The following is a 22132-nucleotide window of genomic DNA, read 5'->3' on the forward strand; positions in this document are numbered from 1 at the left end:
TCAGAATTCCCATTTTCCCGTCAGAATTCCCGGATTTCCCATCAGAATTCCCATTTTCCCGTCAGAACTCCCATTTTCCCATCAGAATTCCCGGATTTCCCATCAGAATTCCCATTTTCCCGTCAGAACTCCCATTTTCCCATCAGAATTCCCGGATTTCCCATCAGAATTCCCGTTTTCCCGTGGAATTCCCGGCCCCGCTCACCGTTGGCGGCCGCCAGGTCGGCGAGGGTGCGGATGGGGCCGGGCGGGGGCAGAATTCCGGGCGGGAATTTCCGCAGCAGCTCCTCCAGCACCGGGCCCAGGAAGCGCCGGCCCAGCTCCACCAGCACCGCCCCGGCCGCCTCCTGACGCTCCGGGTCCTGAATTCCCAAAAAAAATAACCGGGAATTACCGCGGGGAGGGAAGCAGGGGGGGGAATCGAAAGGGGGAATCCCAGGGAAAATTCCCAGGGAAAAATTCAGAGGGAAAATTCCCAGGGAAAAATTCCCAGGGGAAAATCCCCGGGAAAGATCCCAGGGAAAAAAATTGGGATTTGGGAATTCCGGGATTTGGGAACTCTGGGATTTGAGAATTGTGGGATTTGGGAATTGTGGGATTTGGGATTGGGAATTTGGGAATTCTGGGATTTGGGGTGGGATTTGGGATTTGGGCTTTGGGGATTCTGGGCATTGGGATTCAGGAATTGGGTATTCTGGGATTTGGGAATTCTGGGATCTAGGATTGGGAATTTGGGAATTCTGGTATTTGGGGATTCTGGGATTTGGGATGGCATTTGGGATTCAGGATATGGGAATTTTGGGATTTGGGAACTGGGAATTCTGGGATTTGGGAATTCCAGGATTTGAGATTTAGGATTTGGGAATTGTGGGATTTAGGAATTGTGGGCTCTGGGAATTCCAGCATTTTGGGAATTCTGGGATTTGGGGATTCTGGGATTTGGGAACCCTGGGAATTGGGATGGCATCTGGGATTGGGAATTTGGGAATGATGGGATTTGGGATTTGAGCTTTGGGAATTCTGGGCATTGGGATTCAGGAATTGGGAATTCTGGGATTTAGGAACTCTGGGATTTGGGAACTCTGGGGATTGGGAATTCTGAGATTTGGAATGGCATTTGGGATTCAGGATTTGGGAATTTTGGGATTTGGGAATTCCAGGATTTGGGAATTCCAGGATTTGGGATTTAGGACTTGGGAATTGTGGAATTTAGGAATTGTGGGCTTTGGGAATTCTGGGCTTTGGGATTCAGGAATTGGTAATTCCGGCATTTGGGATGGGATCTGGGATTGGGGATTTGGAAATTCTGGGATCTGGGATTTGGGATAGCATTTGGGAATTGTGGGATTTGGGAATTCTGGGATTTGGGAATTCTGGGATTTAGGAATTCTGGGATTTGGGATTTAGGATTTGGGAATTTTGGGATTTGGGAATTCTGGGATTTAAGAATTCTGGGATTTGGGAACTCTGGGAATTGGGAATTCCGGGATTTGGGGATTCTGGGATTTGGGAATTGTGGGATTTGGGATTGGGAATTTGGGACTTCTGGGATTTGGGAATTCCGGGATTTGGATTTCCAGGGATTTGGGAACTCTGGGAATTGGGATGGCATCTGGGATTGGGAATTTGGGAATTCTGGGAATTGGGACTTCTGGGATTTGGGAACTCTGGGACTTGGGATTGGGAATTTGGGAATTCTGGGAATTGGGAATTCCGGGATTTGGGACTTCTGGGATTTGGGAATTGTGGGACATAGGAATTGTGGGATTTGGGATGGCATTTGGGATTCAGGATATGGGAATTTTGGGATTTGGGAATTCCAGGATTTGGGATTCCGGACTTGGGAATTCTGGGATTTAGGAATTGTGGGCTCTTGGAATTCTGGGAATTTGGGAATTCTGGGAATTGGGAATTTGGGAATTCCGGGAATTGGGAATTCCAGGATTTGGGAACTCTGGGAATTGGGGATTCAGGGAATTGGGATGGCATCTGGGATTGGGAATTTGGGAATTCTGGGATTCAGGATGGGATCTGGGATTTAGGATTTGAGAATTGGGAATTGTGGGATCTGGGATGGGATCTGGGATTGGGGATTTGGGAATTCTGGGATCTGGGATTTGGGATGGGATTTGGGGATTCTGGGATTTGGGAATTCTGGGATTTGGGGTTTGGGATCTGGGATGGGATTTGGGAATTCCGGGAAATGGGAACTCTGGGATGGGATTTGGGAATCGAGAATTCCGGGATTTGGGAATCGGGAATTTGGGAATCGGGAATTGCGGGTCTGACCTTGCTCCGGCCCATCTCCTGCGCCGCCAGCGCGACGGGATTTGGGAATTCCGGGGTTTGGGAATTCCAGGATGGGATTTGGGATTTCTGGGATGGGAACTGGGAATTCCGGGATTTGGGATTTGGGAATTCCGGGATTTGGGAATCAGGAATTCCGGGAATGTCCTGGGTCTGACCTTGCTCCGGCCCATCTCCTGCGCCGCCAGCGCGACGGCGGCCGAGGCAGCGCCGGCCCCGAGCTCCGGGAGGCGGCTCCGGATCACCGCGGCCACCGCGGCCAGAACCTGCTCCCGCCACGGCCAGGGCAGCTGGGAACGGGAAAAATGGGAAAATTGGGATAAATCTGGGAATTCCAGATGGGAAATGGGGCTCAGGACCTGCTCCCGCCACGGCCAGGGCAGCTGCAATCCCAAAAAAACGGGAATTTGGGATAAATCCAGGAATTTTGGATGGGAAATGGAAACACCCACCAGGGCCAGGGCAGCTGCAATCCCAAAAAAACGGGAATTTGGGATAAATCCAGGAATTTTGGATGGGAAATGGAAACACCCACCAGGGCCAGGGCAGCTGCAATCCCAAAAAAACGGGAAAAATGGGAATTACAGAATGGGAAAATGGGAAATGGGGCCCAGGACCTGCTCCCGCCACGGCCACGGCAGCTGGGAACGGGAAAAACGGGAAAAATTGGGAAAATTGGGAATGGGAAATGGGGCTCAGGACCTGCTCCCGCCACGGCCAGGGCAGCTGCAATCCCAGAAAAACGGGAAAATTGGGAAAAATTGGGAATTTGGGATGGGAAATGGGGTCAGGACCTGCTCCCGCCAGGGCCACGGCAGCTGCAATCCCAAAAAAATGGGAAAATTGGGAAAAATCGGGAATTATTGATGGGAAATGGGGCTCAGGAGCTGCGCCCGCCACGGCCAGGGCAGCTGGGAATGGGAAAAACGGGAAAATTGGGAAAAATTGGGAATTATCAATGGGAAATGGGGCTCAGGACCTGCTCCCGCCACGGCCAGGGGAGCTGCAATCCCAAAAAAACGGGAATTTGGGAAAAATCTGGGAATTATCGATGGGAAATGGGGCTCAGGACCTGCTCCCGCCACGGCCAGGGCAGCTGCAATCCCAAAAAAACGGGAATTGGGGATTTGGGAATGGGAAATGGGCCTCAGGACCTGCTCCCGCCATGGCCAGGGCAGCTGCAATCCCAAAAAAACGGGAATTTGGGAATTTGGGAATGGGAAATATGGCTCAGGACCTGCGCCCGCCACGGCCAGGGCAGCTGGGAACGGGAAAAATGGGAAAAATCGGGAAAAATCCGGGAATTTGGGATGGGAAATGGGGCTCAGGACCTGCTCCCGCCACGGCCAGGGCAGCTGCAATCCCAAAAAAACGGGAAAATTGGGAAAAATTGGGAATTTGGGATGGGAAATGGGGCTCAGGACCTGCGCCCGCCACGGCCACGGCAGCTGGGAACGGGAAAATCCCCAATAATCCCCAAAAAAATTTACCAAAAATTGCCCCAAACCCCCAAAAATTCCCCAAAATTCCTGAAAAATCCCCCAAAATGGCCCAAAAAATCCCCAGTAATCCCCAAAAAATCCTAAAAATCCCAAAAAAATCCCCCAAAATCCCCCAAAATTCCCCAATAATCCCCAAAAAAATCCCAAAATGCCCCCAAAACCCCCAAAAATTCCTGAAAAATCCCCCAAAACCCCCAAAAAATCCCCAATAATCCCCCAAAAAATCCTAAAAATCCCCTAAAATAATCCCCCAAACCCCCCAAAATTCCCCGAAACCCCCAAAATTCCTGAAAAATCCCCCAAAATGCCCCAAAAATCCCCCCCAAAAAATCCCCAAAATTCCCCCAAAACCCCCCAAACCCCCCAAACCCCCCGATGCACTCACCTCCTGGCGCTGCTGCAGGAACTGGGCGACGCTCCCCAGCAGCTCCTCGGGCTCCGCGTCCCCCAGCGCCGCCAGCGCCGAGCGCAGCTGCAGCCGCAGCGCCGCAGCCTCGGGTGGGCACAGGGACGGATCCGCTCCCGCCTCCAGCAGCGCCAGCGCCAGCCCTGGAACGTTCCAGAAATGTGGAATTATCCCCTGGAGGCTCCCACAACTGCCTCCCAAATTTTACCCATTTTTTCCCAAATTTTCCCATTTTTTCTGCCAATTTTTCCATTTTTTCCCGCCATTTTTTCCTTTTTTTCCCATTTTTCCCACCATTTTTTCCTTTTTTCCCCCATTTTTTCCTCAATTTTTTCCTTTTTTTCCCCATTTTTCCTCCATTTCTTTCCTATTTTCCCCCAATTTTTTCTTCCATTTTTTTCCATTTTTTCCCCATTTTTTTGCCATTTTTTCCCAAATTTTCCCCATTTTTCCCCATTTTCCCCAAATTTTCCCCATTTTTTCCCCATTTTATCCCAACTTTTCCTCCATCTTTTCCCATTTTTTCTGCCATTTTTCCACCATTTGTTCCTTTTTTTCCCATTTTTTTCCGCCAATTTTTTCTTTTTTTTCCCCAATTTTTTTCCTCCATTTATTCCTTTTTTCCCAATTTTTTCCACTATTTCCCCCCTTTCTTTTCCATTTATCCCCCTTTTCCCCACTTTTTTCCCAATTTCCCCCCTTTTTTTCCAAATCTTTCCCCCATTTTTCCCAGTATATCCTCAATTTTTCACAATTTTTCCACCATTTTTCCCAATTTTTTCTCCATTTTCCCCAATTCTTCCCTCCATTTTCCCCGTCTTTCCCCAATTTCCCCCATTTTTTCCCAGTTTCCCCCGGAACCGGATCCGCTCCCGCCTCCAGCAGCGCCAGCCCTGGAATGTTCCGGAAATGCGGAATTATCCCCCGCACGCTCCCACAGCTGCCTCCCAAATTTTCCCACTTTTTCCCCATTTTTTCCCCATTTTTTCCCTTTTTCCCCAATTTTCCATTCTTTCCCTCCCTTTTCTTTTTTTCCCCATTTTTCTTCCATTTCCCCCCTTAATTCCCAATTTTTCCTCAAATTTTTCCCTTCTTTATTCAAATTTTTCCCAATTTCCCCTTTTTTCCTTATTTTTTGTCCTTTTAACCCATTTTCCCCCAATTTTCCCAATTTTCCCTTTTTTCTCCATTTCCCGCACTCCCATTTTCCCACTTTTTTCCAGTTTCCCCCATTTTCCCCCATTTTCCCCAATTTTTCCCAATTTTTCCCTCCATTTTCCCTTTTTTTACAAATTTTCCTTCTGTTTTCCCAACTTTTTCCTCAATTTTTCCCTTTTCCCCCAATTTTCTCATCCATTCCCACCCTTTTCCCAACTTTTCTCCACTTTTTCCCATTTCCCCCCATTTTCCCCAATTTTTCCCAGTTTTTCCTCCATTTTCCCCTTTTTTCCCCGATTTTTTTCCACCATTTTTCCTTGTGGGAAAACCCGTCTGGAAATGCCGGAATTCCAGGCTGGAAATGTGGGAATTCCCAATTCCTGCAGGAAAACCGGGCTGGAAATGTAGGAAAATTGGGTTGGAAATGTGGGAAATCCAGGCTGGAAATGTGGGAATTCTGGGCTGGAAACGTGGGAATTCTGGGCTGGAAATTTGGGAATTCCCAATTCCTGCAGGAAAATCTGGGCTGGAAATGTGGGAATTGCCAATGCAATGGGAATTGCAGGCTGGAATTCGGGAATTCTGGGCTGGAAATTTGGGAATTCCCAATTCCTGCACGAAAACCGGGCTGGAAATTTGGGAAAACTAGGCTGGAAAAATTTGGGAATTCTGGCCTGGAAATGTGTGGATTCTGGGCTGGAAATTTGGGAATTCCCAATTCCTGCAGGAAAATCTGGGTTGGAAATTTGGGAAATCCGGGCTGGAAATTTGGGAATTGCCAATGCCACGGGAATTCCGGTCTGGAATGTTGGGAATTCCCATCTGGAATTTCGGGAATTCCCGTTGGGAATGGGGGCACTCACGGCGGACGCGCGACTCCACCATGCTGCGGCTGCGGCTGCGGCTGCGCGGCTCCAGCCTGGCCGGCACCGGCGGCAGAATTCCAGGGAAAAGCGGGAATTCCCCAATGATCCCGGCGGGAATTCGCTGATCCAGGTGGGAATTCTCTGCTCCAAGTGGGAATTCTCTGATCCCGGTGGGAATTCTCTAATCCAGGTGGGAATTTTCTGATCCCAGCGGGAATTCAATGGGAATTCTCTGATCCCAGCAGGAATTCTCTGCTCCAGGTGAGAATTCCCCGATCCCAGTGGGAATTCGATGGGAATTCTCTGCTCCAGGTGGGAATTCAATGGGAATTCCCTGATCCAGGTGGGAATTCTTTGATCCTGGCAGGAATTCCCTGATTCCAGTGGAAATTCAATGGGAATTCTCTGATCCCGGTGGGAATTCTCTGCTCCAGGCTGGAATTCCCTAATCCAGGTGGGAATTCAGTGGGAATTCTCCACTCCAGGTGGGAATTTGATGGGAATTCCCTGATCCAGGTGGGAATTCTCTGCTCCAGGTGGGAATTCTCTGATCCCAGTGGGAATTTGATGGGAATTCCCTGATCCAGGTGGGAATTCAGCGGGAATTCTCTGCTCCAGGCAGGAATTAAACGGGAATTCTCTGATCCCACTGGGAATTCTGTGGGAATTCTCTGATCTCACTGGGAATTCTCTGCTCCAGGCGGGAATTTGGTGGGAATTCCCTGATCTCAGTTGGAATTCAATGGGAATTATCTGATCTCACTGGGAATTCTCTGCTCCAGGTGGGAATTCCCTGATCCAGGTGGAAATTCTGTGGGAATTCTCTGATCCAGGCAGGAATTAAATGGGAATTCTCTGATCCCACTGGGAATTCTCTAATCCAGGTGGGAATTCTCTGATCCTGGCAGGAATTCCCTCATCCCAGCGGGAATTCAATGGGAATTCTCTGATCCTGGTGGGAATTCCGTGGGAATTCTCCGCTCCAGCCCCAGGAGGGATTCAGGCTCCCGGTGCCGGGAATTCCGGGCGCCGCCAGTCCAGGAAAAATCCCGGAATTCCAGAAGCTTCCATGGGATCCGGCCTCATCCAGGCGGGAGCCGCCTCATCCCAGGATTCCTCCTCCTCCTCCTCCTCCTCCTCCTCCTCTTCCCGAGGATCCTGAAAGGGGAAAAGATCAGAAATCCCAAAAATTCCCAGAAATCCCAACCCCATCCCCCCTCTGCAATCCCAAATCCCAATCCCAGATTTTTCTGGAATTCCAATTTCCCCCCCTGGAATTCCAGTCCCCAATTTTTTTTTTTCCCTCCCTGGAATCTCAATCCCAAATTTTTCTGGAATTTGAATCCCAGGGTTTTTACCCCCTTCTGGAATTCCAGATTTTTCTGGAATTCCAATCCCAGTTTTTCCCTCCCCTCTGCAATTTCAATCCCAAATATTTCCCCCCCGTGAAATCCCAATCCCAGATTTTTCTGGAATTCCAATTCCAGTTTTTCCCCCATCTCTGCAATTTCAATCCCAAATTTTTCTCCCCCCATGGAATCCCAATCCCAAAATTGTCTGGAATTCCAATTCCATTTCCCCCCCCCCCCCTCTGGAATTCCAATCCCAGAATTTTTTTCCTCCCTGGACTCTCAATCCCAAATTTTTCTGGAATTCCAATCCCAGATTTTTCCCTCTCTGGACTCCCAATCCCAAATTTTTCTGGAATTTGAAGCCCAGTTTTTCCTCCCCCCCTGGAATCCCAATCCCAGAATTTTTCCCCCTCTGGAATCTGGAAAAAATTCCTGGAATTCCAAATTTTTCTGGAATTCCAATTCCAATCCCCCCACCCCGAATCCAACTTCCAGATTTTTCTGGAATCCCAATTCCAATTTTTTTTCCCCCTCTGGAATTCCAATTCCAGATTTTTTTTCCTCCCTGGAATCCCAATCCCAAATTTTTTCCCCTCTAGAATTCCAATTTGTTTGGAATTGGGTTTTCTTTTTTTTTTGCTTTTTTGGGTTTTTTTTGGGGTTTTTTTTGTTTTGTTTGGTTTTTTTCCCTCTGGAATTTCAATCCCAGTTTATTTTGCATCTCAAATCTCAATCCCAGATTTTTTTTTTTTTTCCACCTCTCCGGAATCCCAATCCCAAATTTTCTCCCTCTGGAATCCCAATCCCAGATTTCCCCGTCCCCTCTGGAATTCCGGTGTCCCATTAATCCCATCCCAAACTCCAGGGCCTTGTCCCAAATATTCGGCCCTAAAACCCGGGAATTTTTTCCAGGGAAAAAAAAAAAAGAAAATAAAAAAAAAAGGGAAAAACCGGAAAAACCGGGAAGAAAAATCCTGGAATTTGGGAGAGGAAGAGCAAAAATTTTAAAAAAAAAGGGATTTTCAGATTTAAAAAAAAATCCCATCCCGGGGACGACATTCCAGACTTTTCCAGGATCGTTCCCTGCCCTTGTCCGAGGACATTCCCGAGGAATTCCCGAGGGAATTTGGGAAAGAATTCCCAAAAAAATTCCCAAAAAAATTCCTAAAAAATTCCCATTCCAGGGGGAAAATTCCCGTTCCAGGGGGGGAGGTCTCGATCCTAAAAATTCCCGTCCCTGGGGGGTTCCCGATCCTAAAAATTCCCATCCCGGGGGGGTCCCGGTGTCCCAAATTTGGGGTTTTCATCCCAAATTTTGGAATTTTCCCTCCGGGAATGGGGGAAGGAGGGGCCGGGAGGTCCCTGAGGGGGTGGGGGGAGGTCCCGCCCAGGCCTCGGAGTTTCCCGGCAGTTTTCCCTTCCCCCATCCTCCTCCGCCGCCTCCCGCACCCCAAATATTCCCAAATATTCCCAAATTTTCCCGAATTTTCCCAAATTTCGCCTCCCCCCCCCCCCCCCCCAGCGCTCACCGCGACGCGCCCGGCGCCGCTTCCGGGTGCGGCGGCCACGCCCACTCCAGGCCACGCCCACCCCAATGGAAGTGTATTGTGTGAGGCCACGCCCCCGCGCTCTGATTGGCTGCGCGGGGAAGGGGCGGGGCCTGTGAGCCCCGCGGTGCTGCGCCCCCTGGCGGGGCGGGAGGGGAACGGCGCCGGTGTCCCCAAAATGTCCCAAAATGTCCCCAAAGTGTCCCAAATGTCCCCAAAATGTCCCAAAAATGTCCCCAAATCCCCCCCAGTGTCCCCAAATCCCCCAAAATGTCCCCAAATCCCCCCCAAAATGTCCCCAAATCCCTCCCAGTGTACCCAGATCCCCCCAAATGTCCCTAAATCCCCCCAAAAATGTCCCCAAATCACCCCCAAGTGTCCCCAAATCCCCCCAAGTGTCCCCAAATCCCCCCAAAATGTCCCCAAATCCCTCCCAGTGGCCCCAGATCCCCCCAAATGTCCTCAAATCCCCCCAAAATGTCCCCAAATCCCTCCCGGTGTCCCCAAATTTGTTCCAAATGTCCCCAAATCCCCCAAAGTGTCCAAACCCCCCCCCCGGTGTCCCCAAATTTGTCCCAAGTGTCCCCAAATCCCCCCCGGTGTTCCCAAATCCCCCCCACTGTCCCCAAATCCAGTCCCATTGTCCTCACATCCCCAGATTTGGTCTCAGTCTCCCCAAATCCCCCCCACTGTCCCCAAATTCTGACCCATTGTCCCCAAATCCCCCCTAGTGTCCCTAAATGTCCCCAAACCCCCCCAATGTCCCCAAATTCTGCCCCCAAATGTCCCTAAACCCCCCCAATGTCCCCAAAGGTCTCAGTTGTCCCCAAGCCCAGGAGGTCACAGCAGCTTTGGGGTGAAATCCTTTAATTGGGCGACTCTGGGACACCCCGGGGGCTCCTTGGGGACATCCCGGTGTCACCCCCATGGTGGCCCTGAGGTCACTCTGGTGTCACCCCCATGGTGGCCCTTGGGGACATCCTGGTGTCACCAGGGTGGCTCCTGGTGACCTCTTGGTGACCTTCTGGTGGCAGACGTCACCGTGGTGGTGGCTTTTTGGGGACACCACACTGTCACCGTGGTGGCTTTTTTAGGGACATCGTCCCATTGCCACCACTTGGCGCTTGAGAACATCTCATTGTCACCACGGTGGCCCTTGGGGACACCCCATTGTCACCACGATGACCCTCAGGGCCACCCCATTGTCACCACGGTGGCCCTTGGGGACACCCCGCTGTCACCGCGGTGGCTTTTTGGGGACATTGTCCCATTGCCACCACTCGGCCCTTGAGAACTTCTCATGGTCACCACGGTGGCCCTTGGGGACACCACATTGTCACCGTGGTGGCTTTTTGGGGACACCGTCCCATTGCCACCACGATGACCTTGAGAACATCTCATGGTCACCATGGTGGCGTTTTAGGGACATCATCTCATGGTCACTGTGGTGGCTTTTTGGGGACACCCCATTGTCCCCAAGGTGGTTCTTTATGGACACCCCATTGTCACCGCGGTGGCTTTTTGGGGACACCGTCCCATCGCCACCACTTGGCGCTTGAGAACATCCCATGGTCACTGTGGTGGCCTTTGGGGACACCCCACTGTCACCACGATGGCTCTCAGGGCCACAGCAGCTTTTTGGGGACATCGTCCCATTGCCACCACTCGGTCCTTGAGAACATCTCATTGTCACCACGGTGGCCCTTGGGGACACCCCATTGTCACCCCGGTGGCTTTTTGGGGACACCATCCCATTGTCACCACAATGACTTTCATGGCCATCCAATTGTCACCGCGGTGGCTTTCTGGGGACATCTCAGTGTCACCACAGCGGCTTTTTGGGGACACCGTCCCATTGTCACCATGATGACCCTCAGGGCCACCCCATTGTCACCTCGAGGACACTCCAGTGTCACCACGGTGGCTTTTTGGGGACACCCCATTGTCACCAAAATGGTTCTTTCTGGACACCCCATTGTCACCCCGGTGGCTTTTGGGGACACTGTCCCAATGTCACCACAATGACCTTCACAGTCATCCAATTGTCACCAAAATGGTTCTTTATGGACACCCCATTGTCACCGTGGTGGCTTTTGGGGACATCGTCCCATTGTCACCGTTTGGTCCTTGAGAACATCTCATGGTCACCGTGGTGGCCCTTGGGGACATCCCGGTGTCACCTCCATGGTGGCCCTTGGGGACACCCCATTGTCACCACATCGGCTTTTTGGGGACACCGTCCCATTGCCACCACGATGACCCTCAGGGCCACCCCGTTGTCACCATGGTGGTGTTCTAGGGACATCATCTCATGGTCACCATGGTGGCTTTTTGGTGACACCCCATTGTCACCAAAATGGTTCTTTTTGTGTCCATCCAATTGTCACCGCGGTGGCTTTTTGGGGACATCCTCCCATTGCCACCACTCGGCACTTGAGAACATCTCATGGTCACCACGGTGGCCCTTGGGGACACCCCATTGTCCCCAAGGTGGTTCTTTATGGACACCCCATTGTCACCGCGGTGGCTTTTTGGGGACATCTCACTGTCACCATGGTGGCTTTTTGGGGACACCACGTTGTCCCCGTGGTGGTTCTTTATGGACACCCCATTGTCACTGCAGTGGCTTTTTGGGGACATCGTCCCATTGCCACCACTTGGCCCTTGAGAACTTCTCATGGTCACCTTGGTGGCCCTTGGGGACATCTCACTGCCACCATGGTGGCTTTTTGGGGACACCGTCCCATTGCCACCTCAATGACCCTCAGGGCCACCCCATTGTCACCTCGGTGGCTTTTTGGGGACATCTCACTGTCACCACAGTGGCTTTTTGGGGACACCCTGTTGTCACCAAAATGGTTCTTTTTGTGTCCATCCAATTGTCACCGTGGTGGCTTTTTGGGGACATCCTCCCATTGCCACCACTCGGCACTTGAGAACATCTCATGGTCAGGTCACCATGGTGGCTTTTTGGGGACACCCCATTGTTCCCAAGGTGGTTCTTTATGGACAACACGTTGTCACCGCGGTGGCTTTTTGGGGACATCGTCCCATTGTCACCATTTGGTCCTTGAGAACATCTCATGGTCACCACGGTGGCCCTTGGGGACACTCCATTGTCACCCTGGTGGCTTTTTGGGGACACCGTCCCATTGTCACCACAATGACTTTCACGGCCACCCCATTGTCACCGCGGTGGCTTTTTGGGGACATCTCATTGTCACTGTGGTGGCTTTTTGGGGACATCTCACTGTCACCACAGTGGCTTTTTGAGGACACCGTCCCATTGTCACCGCGATGACCCTCGGGGCCACCCCATTGTCACCTCGAGGACACTCCAGTGTCACCACGGTGGCTTTTTGGGGACACCCCATTGTCCCCAAGGTGGTTCTTTATGGACACCCCATTGTCACCGCGGTGGCTTTTTGGGGACATCGTCCCATTGTCACCACAATGACCCTCAGGGCCACCCCATTGTCACCTCGGTGGCTTTTTGGGGACATCGTCCTATTGCCACCACTCGGCTCTTGAGAACATCTCATGGTCACCACGGTGGCCCTTGGGGACACCCCATTGTCCCCAAGGTGGTTCTTTATGGACACCCCATTGTCACCGCGGTGGCTTTTGGGGACATCGTCCCATTGTCACCACGATGACCTTCACAGTCATCCAATTGTCACCAAAATGGTTCTTTATGGACACCCAATTGTCACCGCGGTGGCTTTTTGGGGACACTGTCCCATTGTCACCACTTGGTCCTTGAGAACATCTCATGGTCACCGTGGTGGCCCTTGGGGACACCCCGCTGTCACCCTGGTGGCTTTTTGGGGACACGGTCCCATTATCACCACAATGACTTTCACGGCCATCCAATTGTCACCACGGTGGCTTTTTGGGGACATCTCACTGTCACCATGGTGGCTTTTTGGGGACACCCCATTGTCACCGCAATGGTTCTTTATGGACACCCCATTGTCACCGCGGTGGCTTTTTGGGGACACCATCCCATTGCCACCACGATGACCTTGAGAACATCTCATTGTCACCACGGTGGCCCTTGGGGACACCCAATAGTCCCCAAGGTGGTTCTTTATGGACACCCCATTGTCACCGCGGTGGCTTTTGGAGACATCGTCCCATTGTCACCACGATGACCTTCACAGTCATCCAATTGTCACCAAAATGGTTCTTTATGGACACCCCATTGTCACCGCGGTGGCTTTTTGGGGACACTGTCCCATTGTCACCACGATGACTTTCATGGCCATCCAATTGTCACCGCAGTGGCTTTTTGGGGACATCTCACTGCCACCATGGTGGCTTTTTGGGGACACCCCATTGTTCCCAAGATGGTTCTTTATGGACACCACGTTGTCACCGCGATGGCCCTTGGAGACACCGCGTCATTGCCACACCAAGGCCACCCCGTTGTCCCTCTCGGTGACGCTCTGGTGACGTTCCGGTGATGCTCCGGTGACGTTCCGGTGTCCCCCGGTGTCCCCCGGTGTCCCCCGGTGTCACGCGGCCGTCTCCATCTGCTCCTTCCTCCTCTGCTCCTCCTCCTCGGCGTCCATCTGGGCGAGGCGCCGCTGCAGCTCCGGTGGGATCGTCACCTCCAGGAGGTTCTGCATGGCCGCCTCCGGCTCGTCCCCGATCAGCACCTGCGGGACACCGACAACCGTCCGGAACTGCGCCGGGAACGTGCCGGAACTGCGCTGGGAATGTGCCGGAACCGCGCTGGGAATGTGCCGGAACCACGTCGGGAATGTTCCTGAACTGCGTCGGGAATGTGCCGGGACCGCGCTGGGAATGTTCCGAAACTATTCCGGGAACATTCTGGAACTGCACCAGGAATGTTCCAGAACCGCACTAGGAACGCCACAACCGCACCGGGAACACCAGAACCGTGCCACAAACGTTCCGGAATCACACCGGGAACGCCGGAACCGCACCGGGAATGTTCTGGAACCACGCCAGGAACGTTCTGGAATCACACTGGGAATGTTCTGGAACCGTGCTGGGAATGTTCCAGAACTGCACCGGGAATGTGCCAGAACCACGCCGGGAACGTGCCGGAACTGTGCCAGCCATGCTGGAACCACACCGGGAATGTTCCGGAACCGTGCCGGGAACACCGGAACCACACTGGGAATGTTCTGGAACCGTGCTGGGAACGCCAGAACCACACCGGGAATGTTCCAGAACTGCGCTGAGAATGTTCCTGAACCGCGCCAGGAACGTTCCGGAACCGTGCCGGGAACGCCAGAACCACACCAGGAATGTTCTGGAACTGTGCTGGGAATGGCGGAACCACGCCAGGAATGTTCCGGAACCACACTGGGAACACCAGAACCACACTGGGAACACCGGAACCGCGCCACAAACTTCCTGGAACCACGCCAGGAACGTTCTGGAACTGCACCAGGAACGCCAGAACCACACCGGGAATGTTCTGGAACTGTGCTGGGAATGTTCCGGAACTGCACCAGGAATGTGCCAGAACTGCGCTGGGAATGTTCTGGAACTGCGCTGGGAACACCGGAACCGCGCCAGGAATGTTCTGGAACCGCACCGGGAATGTTCCAGAACCGCACCGGGAACACCGGAACCGTGCCATAAACGTGCTGGAACCGCGCCGGGAACATTTTGGAACTGCGCCGGGAACGTTCCGGAATCGCACCAGGAACGCTGGAACCACACTGGGAATGTTCCAGAACCGCGCTGGAAATGTTCCGGAACTGCACCGGGAATGTGCCAGAACCGCGCCAGGAACGTGCTGGAACCGCGCCGGGAATGTTCCGGAACAGCGCCGGGAACGTTCTGGAACTGCACCAGGAACGCTGGAACCACACTGGGAATGTTCTGGAACCACACTGGGAATGTTCTGGAACCACACTGGGAACGCCAGAACCGGACCGGGGACACCGGAACCGTGCCACAAACGTGCCGAAACCATGCCATGAACTTTCCAGAATCGCACCAGGAACGCTGGAACCACACCGGGAATGTTCTGGAACTGCACTGGGAATGTGCTGGAACCGTGCCGGGAATGTTCCAGAACCGCGCTGGGAACGTTCCAGAACCGTGCCAGGAACGTTTCAGAACCACACTGGTCACACTGGAACCGCGCCAGGAACATTCCGGAACCACCCCGACAGCCCCGGCACAGCCCCGGCAGCGCCGGAACCGCGTCTCACCTGGATCAGCTTCTGGCAGGCGCCGAGCACCTCGGGGTGCCGCTCCCAGCCGTGCAGCTCCCGCAGGACCAGGTAGGAACCGCGGCGCCGCAGCTGCTGCCGCCCCGCCTTGGTGGCCGCCAGCTGCTCCAAGAGAAAATTCGGGAATTCTTTGGGATCCCCGCGGTTGTTGGAAGCCAAAATGCCGCAAAGAACCCAAAAAAATCCGGGCTTGGAGGCGAAATTTGGGGTCAAAAGGTCGGAATTGTTGGGGGAACACCGAGAAGTTTGAAATGTCAGCGAGGAAACCCAAAAATCCTCAGGGATCCCCCAAAATTCCTGAAGGAACCCCGAAATTTCTCATCTAATCCCCAAAATTCCTCAAGGAAACCCAAAAATCCTCAGGGAATGCCCAAAATTCCTGAAGGAACCCCAAAATTTCTCCAAGAAGCCAAAAATTCTTAATGGGATCCCAAAATTCCTCAAGAAAACCCAGAATTCCTCAAGGAAACCCAAAAATCCTCAGGGATCCCCCAAATTCCTCATCAAACCCCAGAAATTCCTCAAGGAACTCCCAAAAACCCCAAAATTGCTCAAGGAACCCCCGAAATAATCCTCAGGAAGCCCCAAAATTCCTCACAGAACCCCCAAAATTCCTGAAGAACTCCAAAATTCCTCATGGAACCCAAAGAATTCCTCAAGGAACTCCCAAAATTCCTCAAGAAACCCCAAAAATCCTCAAGAAAGCCCAAAAATCCTCATGGGACCTCCAAAATTCCTCACCAAACCCCAGAAATTCCTCAAGGAACTCCCAAAACCCCCAAAATTGCTCAAAAAACCCCCAAAATTCCTGAAGGAACCCCAAAATTGCTCACCAAACCCCCAAAATTCCTCAAGGATCCCCAAAATTCCTCATCAAACCCCCCAAATTACTCAAGGAACTCCCAAAATTCCTCAGGAACCCCCAAAATTTCTCATTGATCCCTCAAAATTGCTCTGAGAACTCCAAAATTTCTCATGGGACCCCAAAATTCCTCATGGAACCCCAAAAATCCTCATGGAACCCCGAAAATCCTCATCAAACCCCCAAAATTTCTCATGGGACCCCAAAATTCCTCATGGAACCCCAAAATTCCTCATCAAACCCCAGAAATTCCTCAAGGAACTCCCAAAAACCCCAAAATTGCTCAAGGAACCCCCAAAATAATCCTCAGGAACCCCCAAAATTCCTCATAGAACCCCCGAAATTCCTCAAAGAACTCCCAAAATTCCTCATGTAACCCAAAGAATTCCTCAAGAACTCCCAAAAATCCTCAAGAAAGCCCAAAAATCCTCATGGAACCCCCAAAATCCTCGTCAAACCCCCAATATTCCTCTAAGAACCCCAAAAATCCTCATCAAACCCCCCAAATTACTCAAGGAACTCCCAAAATTCCTGAAGGAACTCTCAAAACCCCCAAAATTCCTCATCAAACCCCCGAAATTCCTGCAGGAACCCCAAAACGCCCCACCAGCATCAGCGTCTCCAGCAGCATCTTGCGGATCTCGGGCTCCTCTTCGCGCCGGTGCTCCGGGGGGAGGTACTGCAGGTCCACGGGAAGTTCTGGAACGGGACAAACCCCTCAGGAAATTTGGGAATATTCAGGAAATTCCCAAAAAAAACCCCGGGAAAAGCCACTCACGCTCCATCTCCTCCTCGGGGAGCTCCTCGGGGCCGGCCAGCGGCAGCAGCAGCAGCGGCAGCGCGTCCAGCTCGGGGCTCAGCAGCCGCTCGTGGTTCTCTGGGAATTCCGGGAATTCTCTGGGAATTCTCCGGGAATCTCATCCCGACATTTGGGAAGAGCCCCCAGGCGGAGCAGGAATGGGACCGAGGTGGATTCCCCCCAAAATTTGGGGCTTTTCCCCCCATTTCTGCTTTTCTCCCGCCTTATCCTCCCGGAATTTTGGGAATCTTTGGGTTCTCCCATCCCACAGCCGCAGGGATGGGAATTCCAGCCGGGAATTTCATAAATTCTCAAGGGAATATTCCCAAAAATTCCCAACACGAGGCCATTCCTTCTTCTACCATCCAGGATCCCACGGAATTCCAGGATTTTTAAGAGGATTCCATGGAATTCCAGGATTTTAGTTGGGATTTCAATGGAATTCCAGGATTTTAGTTGGGATTCCATGGAATTCCAGGATTTTAGATGGGATTTCAATGGAATTCCAGAATTTTAGTCAGGATCCCACGTAATTCCAGGATTTTTAAGAGGATTCCACGGAATTCCAGGATTTAAGTTGGGATTCCGACAAATTACGGGATTTCAGTCGGGATTCCATGGAATTCCAGGTAGATGGGATTTCAATGGAATTCCAGAATTTTAGTCAGGATTCCATGGAATTCCAGGATTTTTAGTAGGATTCTCTGCAATTCCAGGATTTCAGCTGGGATTTCAATGAAATTCCAGGATTTCAGTTGGGATTCCAAAGAATTCCAGGATTTTTAATAGAATTTTTGGGAATTTCAAGATTTTAGATGGGATTCCAAGGAATTCCAGGGTTTTTAATAGGATTCTCTGTAATTCCAGGATTTTTAGTAGGATTCCAAGAAATTCCAGCATTTTAGATGGGATTTCAGCCTGAATTCCATGGAATTACAAAATTTTAGCTGGGATTTTAATGAAATTCCAGGATTTCAGTTGGGATTCCAAGAAATTCCTGGATTTTTAACAGGATTCCAAAAATTCCTGGATTTTAGATGGGATTTCAATGAAATTCCCTTATTTTAGTCAGGATTCCAAAAAATTCCTGGATTTTAGCCTGGATTTCAATGGAATTCCATTATTTTAGTCAGGATTCCACAGATTTCCAGGATTTTAGTTGGGATTCTCTGGAATTCCAGGATTTTTAACAGGATTCCATGAAATCCCAGGATTTTAGTCGGGATTCCATGGAATTCCAGGATTTTTAACAGGATTCCACAAAATTCCAAGATTTTTAACCACAAACCCAAAAAATTCTCAAAAAAATCCCTCAAAAATCCCAAAATATTCCCAAAAAACCCCAAAAATCCCCAAACAAACCAACAAATACCACAACCCCAAAAATTCTCTAAATATTATCAAAAAAATCCCCCCAAAAGATCACAAAATACTCACAAAAAATAATAAAATAATCACAAAAAAAGCACAAAATATTCACAAAAAATTCACCAAAAATCTCGGGAAAAATCCCAAACCCAAACAAAAAAAAATTCCCCAAAAATTCCTAAAAAAAATCCTAAAAATTTGAGGCAAAGGCCCGGAATTTTGGATTTTTACCGTGCTGGAAGCAGCAGTTCCTGAGCGCTCCCACGGCTCCTCTGCGCAGCGACGCCGAGTTCGGGTTCCTAACCAGGGCCAGGAGCCGCCGCAGCGCCCACCTGGAACACCCAAAAACACCCAAAATTACCCCAAAATTCTTAACAATCCACCAAAAAAACAGCCCCCAAAAATCACCAAAAAATCATAAAATTACCAATATTATGTTACATTATTTTATATTGTGTTACATTATATCGTATTATGTTACATATTATATTATATTATATTATATTATATTATATTATATTATATTATATTATGTTATATTATATTATATTATATTATATTATATTATATTATATTATATTATATTATATTATATTATATTATATTATATTATATTATAGTATACTATATTATAGTATACTATATTACATTATATTGTATTATATTACATTATATTATATTTTGTACTATACTATATCATATTGTATTATATTACATTATATTATATTATTTTATATATTATGTTACATTACATTATATTAATTATATTTATTATGTGACACTATATCATATTACATTATATTATATATTATATTATATATTATGTTATATTATATTGTGTTACATTATATATTAAATTATATAATATGTTATATTATATTGTATTATATTATATATTAAATTATATCATATTATATTATATTACATTATATAATATTTATTATATATTATATTATATTATATTACATTACGTTACGTTACGTTACGTTATATTATATTATATTATATTACATTATATTATATTATATTATATTATAATTATATTATATTATATTATATTATATTATATTATATTATATTATATTATATTATATTATAATATATTATATTATATTACATTAATTACATTATATTATATTATATTATATTATATTAGATTAGATGATAATTCTATTCTATTCTATTCTATTCTATTCTATTCTATTCTATTCTATTCTATTCTATTCTATTCTATTCTATTCTATTCTATTCTATTCTATTCTATTCTATTCTATTCTATTCTATTCTATTCTATTCTATTCCAAATAAATCCCCCCAAAATCCCATTTATCTCACCCCGATGGCTCCAGCAGCGCTGCCCGTCCCTCGGGGTCCATCCTGAGGCTGCAGAGCAGCGCCCCCAAACCCCATAAAACACCCCCAAAACCCCCCAAAACCCCATAAATCACCCCAAAATCCCCATAAAACCCCCCAAAACCCCATAAAACACCCCAAAACCCCCAAAAATCCCCCCAAAATCTCACCCCTATGGCTCCAGCAGCGCTGCCCGTCCCTCCGGGGCCCGGCTGAGGTTGCAGAGCAGCGCCCCCAAACCCCATAAATCACCCCAAAATCCCCATAAAACACCCCATAAAACACCCCAAAACCCCCATAAAACTCCCCAAAATCCCAATAAAACACCCCAAAAATCCCAATAAAACACCCCAAAACCCCCATAAATCCCCCCAAAATCTCATCCCAAGGGCTCCAGCAGCGCTCTCCGCCCCTCCGGGGCCCGGCTGATGTTGCAGAGCAGCGCCCCTCAAACCCCCAAACCCCATAAAACACCCCAAAAATCCCCAAAAACCCCATAAATCCCATTTATCTCACCCCGAGGGCTCCAGCAGCGCGGCCCGTCCCTCCGGGGCCCGGCTGAGGTTGCAGAGAAGCGCCCCCAAACCCCATAAAACACCCCAAAAACCCCATAAATCACCCCAAAAATCATCATAAAACACCCCAAAACCCCAAAATCCCCATAAATCCCCCCAAAATCTCACCCCGATGGCTCCAGCAGCGCTCTCCGCCCCTCCGGGGCCCGGCTGAGGCTGCAGAGCAGCGCCCCCAAACCCCATAAAACCCCCCAAAAACCCCATAAAACACCCCCAAAACCCCATAAAATCTCCATAAAATACCCCAAAATCCCAATAAAACACCCCAAAATCCCAATAAAACACCCCAAAACCCCCATAAATCACCCCAAAAACCCCATAAATCCCCCCAAAATCTCACCCCGAGGGCTCCAGCAGCGCGGCCCGTCCCTCCGGGGCCCGGCTGAGGTTGCAGAGCAGCGCCCCCAAACCCCATAAAACACCCCAAAAATCCCCATAAACCCCATAAATCACCCCAAAACCCCCATAAATCCCCCCAAAATCTCACCCCGATGGCTCCAGCAGCGCGGCCCGTCCCTCTCGCACCCGGCTGATGTTGCAGAGCAGCGCCCCCAGACCCCATAAAACACCCCAAAAATCCCCCCAAAACCCCATAAAACCCCCCAAAATCCCATAAATCCCCCCCAAATCCCATTTATCTCACCCCGATGGCTCCAGCAGCGCGGCCCGTCCCTCTCGCACCCGGCTGATGTTGCAGAGCAGCGCCCCGAGCTCCTCCGGCGGCCGCTCCGCGCTCAGCGCCCGCAGCAGCGGCCCCGCGCCGGGGCCCAACGCCCGCAGCACCCGCGGCGCCGCCGCCTCGTCCCGGCTGAGGTTGGCCAGCACCCCGCAGGCCGCCCCGGAGCTGGGCAGCAGCTCGGCGAGCGAAGGAACGGCGGGGAGCAGCGGCTCCAGCGCGGCGGGCTCCGAGGACGCGTTCACCAGCGCGGCCAAGGCGGGCTGCGATCCACGCGAGGCCGAGGCGGCAAGGCCGCACAAGGCCGCTAAGGCCGCGGGGTGTCCCGCCAGCAGCGCCCGGCCCGAGGCGCTGCCCGACAGCGCCAGGGCGGCCTCGGCTGCTCCGGGAGCGGCGGGGGAGGACGGGGAGAGCAGCGCCGTCAGCTCCGACAGCGCCGCGGATGCCGCGGCATCATCGCTGTCGGCCTCCTCCATCGCCGCCATGGCCGCGTTGCTTAGCAACGGCGAGGCGGGAAGGTGTGACGGCCAATCAGCGCCGCGGAAACTGGGAGGTGGGGAGGGTTAGCCAATGGGGTGCGGGTACGCTGCCGGGAAGGGAGGGTTGTACGGAAAAGCGCCGTACGGGCTCCCACACGCGGAGCCAGTGAGGTCACGGAACCGGTCAGGCCACGAAACGTGCACCGAGCCGGTGCCGCCGAGGCCGTGTGCGCTCCCGTGGCATCCGCCGCCACCGGCACCGATTTCAGCGCTGGCTCTGTCTTCTCCTCCTGCGCCGCCATGGTCGGGACACAAAAATGTCGGCGTCGCCTGGCAACCGCCGTGATTGACAGGCCGAGCAGCCAATCAGCGCCGCGAAGCGTGGGGCGGTAAAGATCTAAACCAATGGGGTGCGGCTAAAATGCCGGAAGGGGAGGGGCCGTGGCAGACAGGCATTGTGGGAAAGGGGCGGTGCGGCCCCTCAGGCAGGGCCCCGCTGAGGCCCGAACCACAAAACCGGCCCCGGGGCCTCTCTGAAACTCTTAAATCCGGCCTAAATCCTGGAAATCATTGATTAGAATATTCCTTTATTTATGGCGAAAATTCCTTTATCCATTGTAATATCCCTTTATCCATGAGAATATCCCTTTATCCATGGGAAAAA

General features: G+C 50.6%; 2 protein-coding genes across 8 annotated transcripts in view; both read right to left on the reverse strand.

The window, feature by feature from the left end:
• Nucleotides 1–7397, reverse strand: part of MROH1 (maestro heat like repeat family member 1) — a 94521-nt gene extending 87124 nt beyond the window's left edge. For 3 of the 4 annotated variants that reach the window (XM_072925136.1, XM_072925135.1, XM_072925134.1), the window contains exons 1-4: nt 6237–7397; nt 4195–4358; nt 2466–2597; nt 206–362 (exon numbers count right to left, since the gene is read on the reverse strand). In XM_072925136.1, the coding sequence (XP_072781237.1) occupies nt 206–362; nt 2466–2597; nt 4195–4358; nt 6237–6258 (475 nt within the window). In that variant the 5' untranslated portion in view covers nt 6259–7397. Of the gene's footprint in view, nt 1–205; nt 363–2289; nt 2361–2465; nt 2598–4194; nt 4359–6236 lie in introns of those variants that run through there. The other variant, XM_072925137.1, reaches the window with a different exon arrangement.
• A 2591-nt stretch (nt 7398–9988) lies between these two features.
• HGH1 (HGH1 homolog) lies at nt 9989–21766 on the reverse strand. Of its 4 annotated transcripts, none has more exons than XR_012054325.1 (8): nt 20994–21766; nt 20255–20291; nt 18617–18717; nt 16997–17095; nt 16826–16917; nt 15336–15458; nt 12508–13799; nt 9989–11844 (listed from the first exon to the last, which is right to left on the reverse strand). XR_012054325.1 is itself a non-coding variant. In XM_072925138.1 (7 exons), the coding sequence occupies exons 1-7, from the start codon at nt 21472–21474 to the stop codon at nt 13656–13658; spliced, it is 1077 nt and encodes a 358-aa protein (XP_072781239.1). In that variant the 5' UTR covers nt 21475–21766; the 3' UTR covers nt 9989–13655. The 4 variants fall into 4 exon arrangements, 2 of the variants coding, with proteins under 2 accessions (XP_072781239.1, XP_072781240.1); XR_012054324.1 differs by having other exon boundaries at nt 9989–11679; nt 11878–13799; XM_072925138.1 differs by having other exon boundaries at nt 9989–13799.
• Between the last annotated feature and the right edge of the window lie 366 nt (nt 21767–22132).

This window comes from Taeniopygia guttata, chromosome 2 (genome assembly GCF_048771995.1).
Source record: "Taeniopygia guttata chromosome 2, bTaeGut7.mat, whole genome shotgun sequence".
In the NCBI taxonomy this organism is placed as follows: domain Eukaryota; kingdom Metazoa; phylum Chordata; class Aves; order Passeriformes; family Estrildidae; genus Taeniopygia; species Taeniopygia guttata.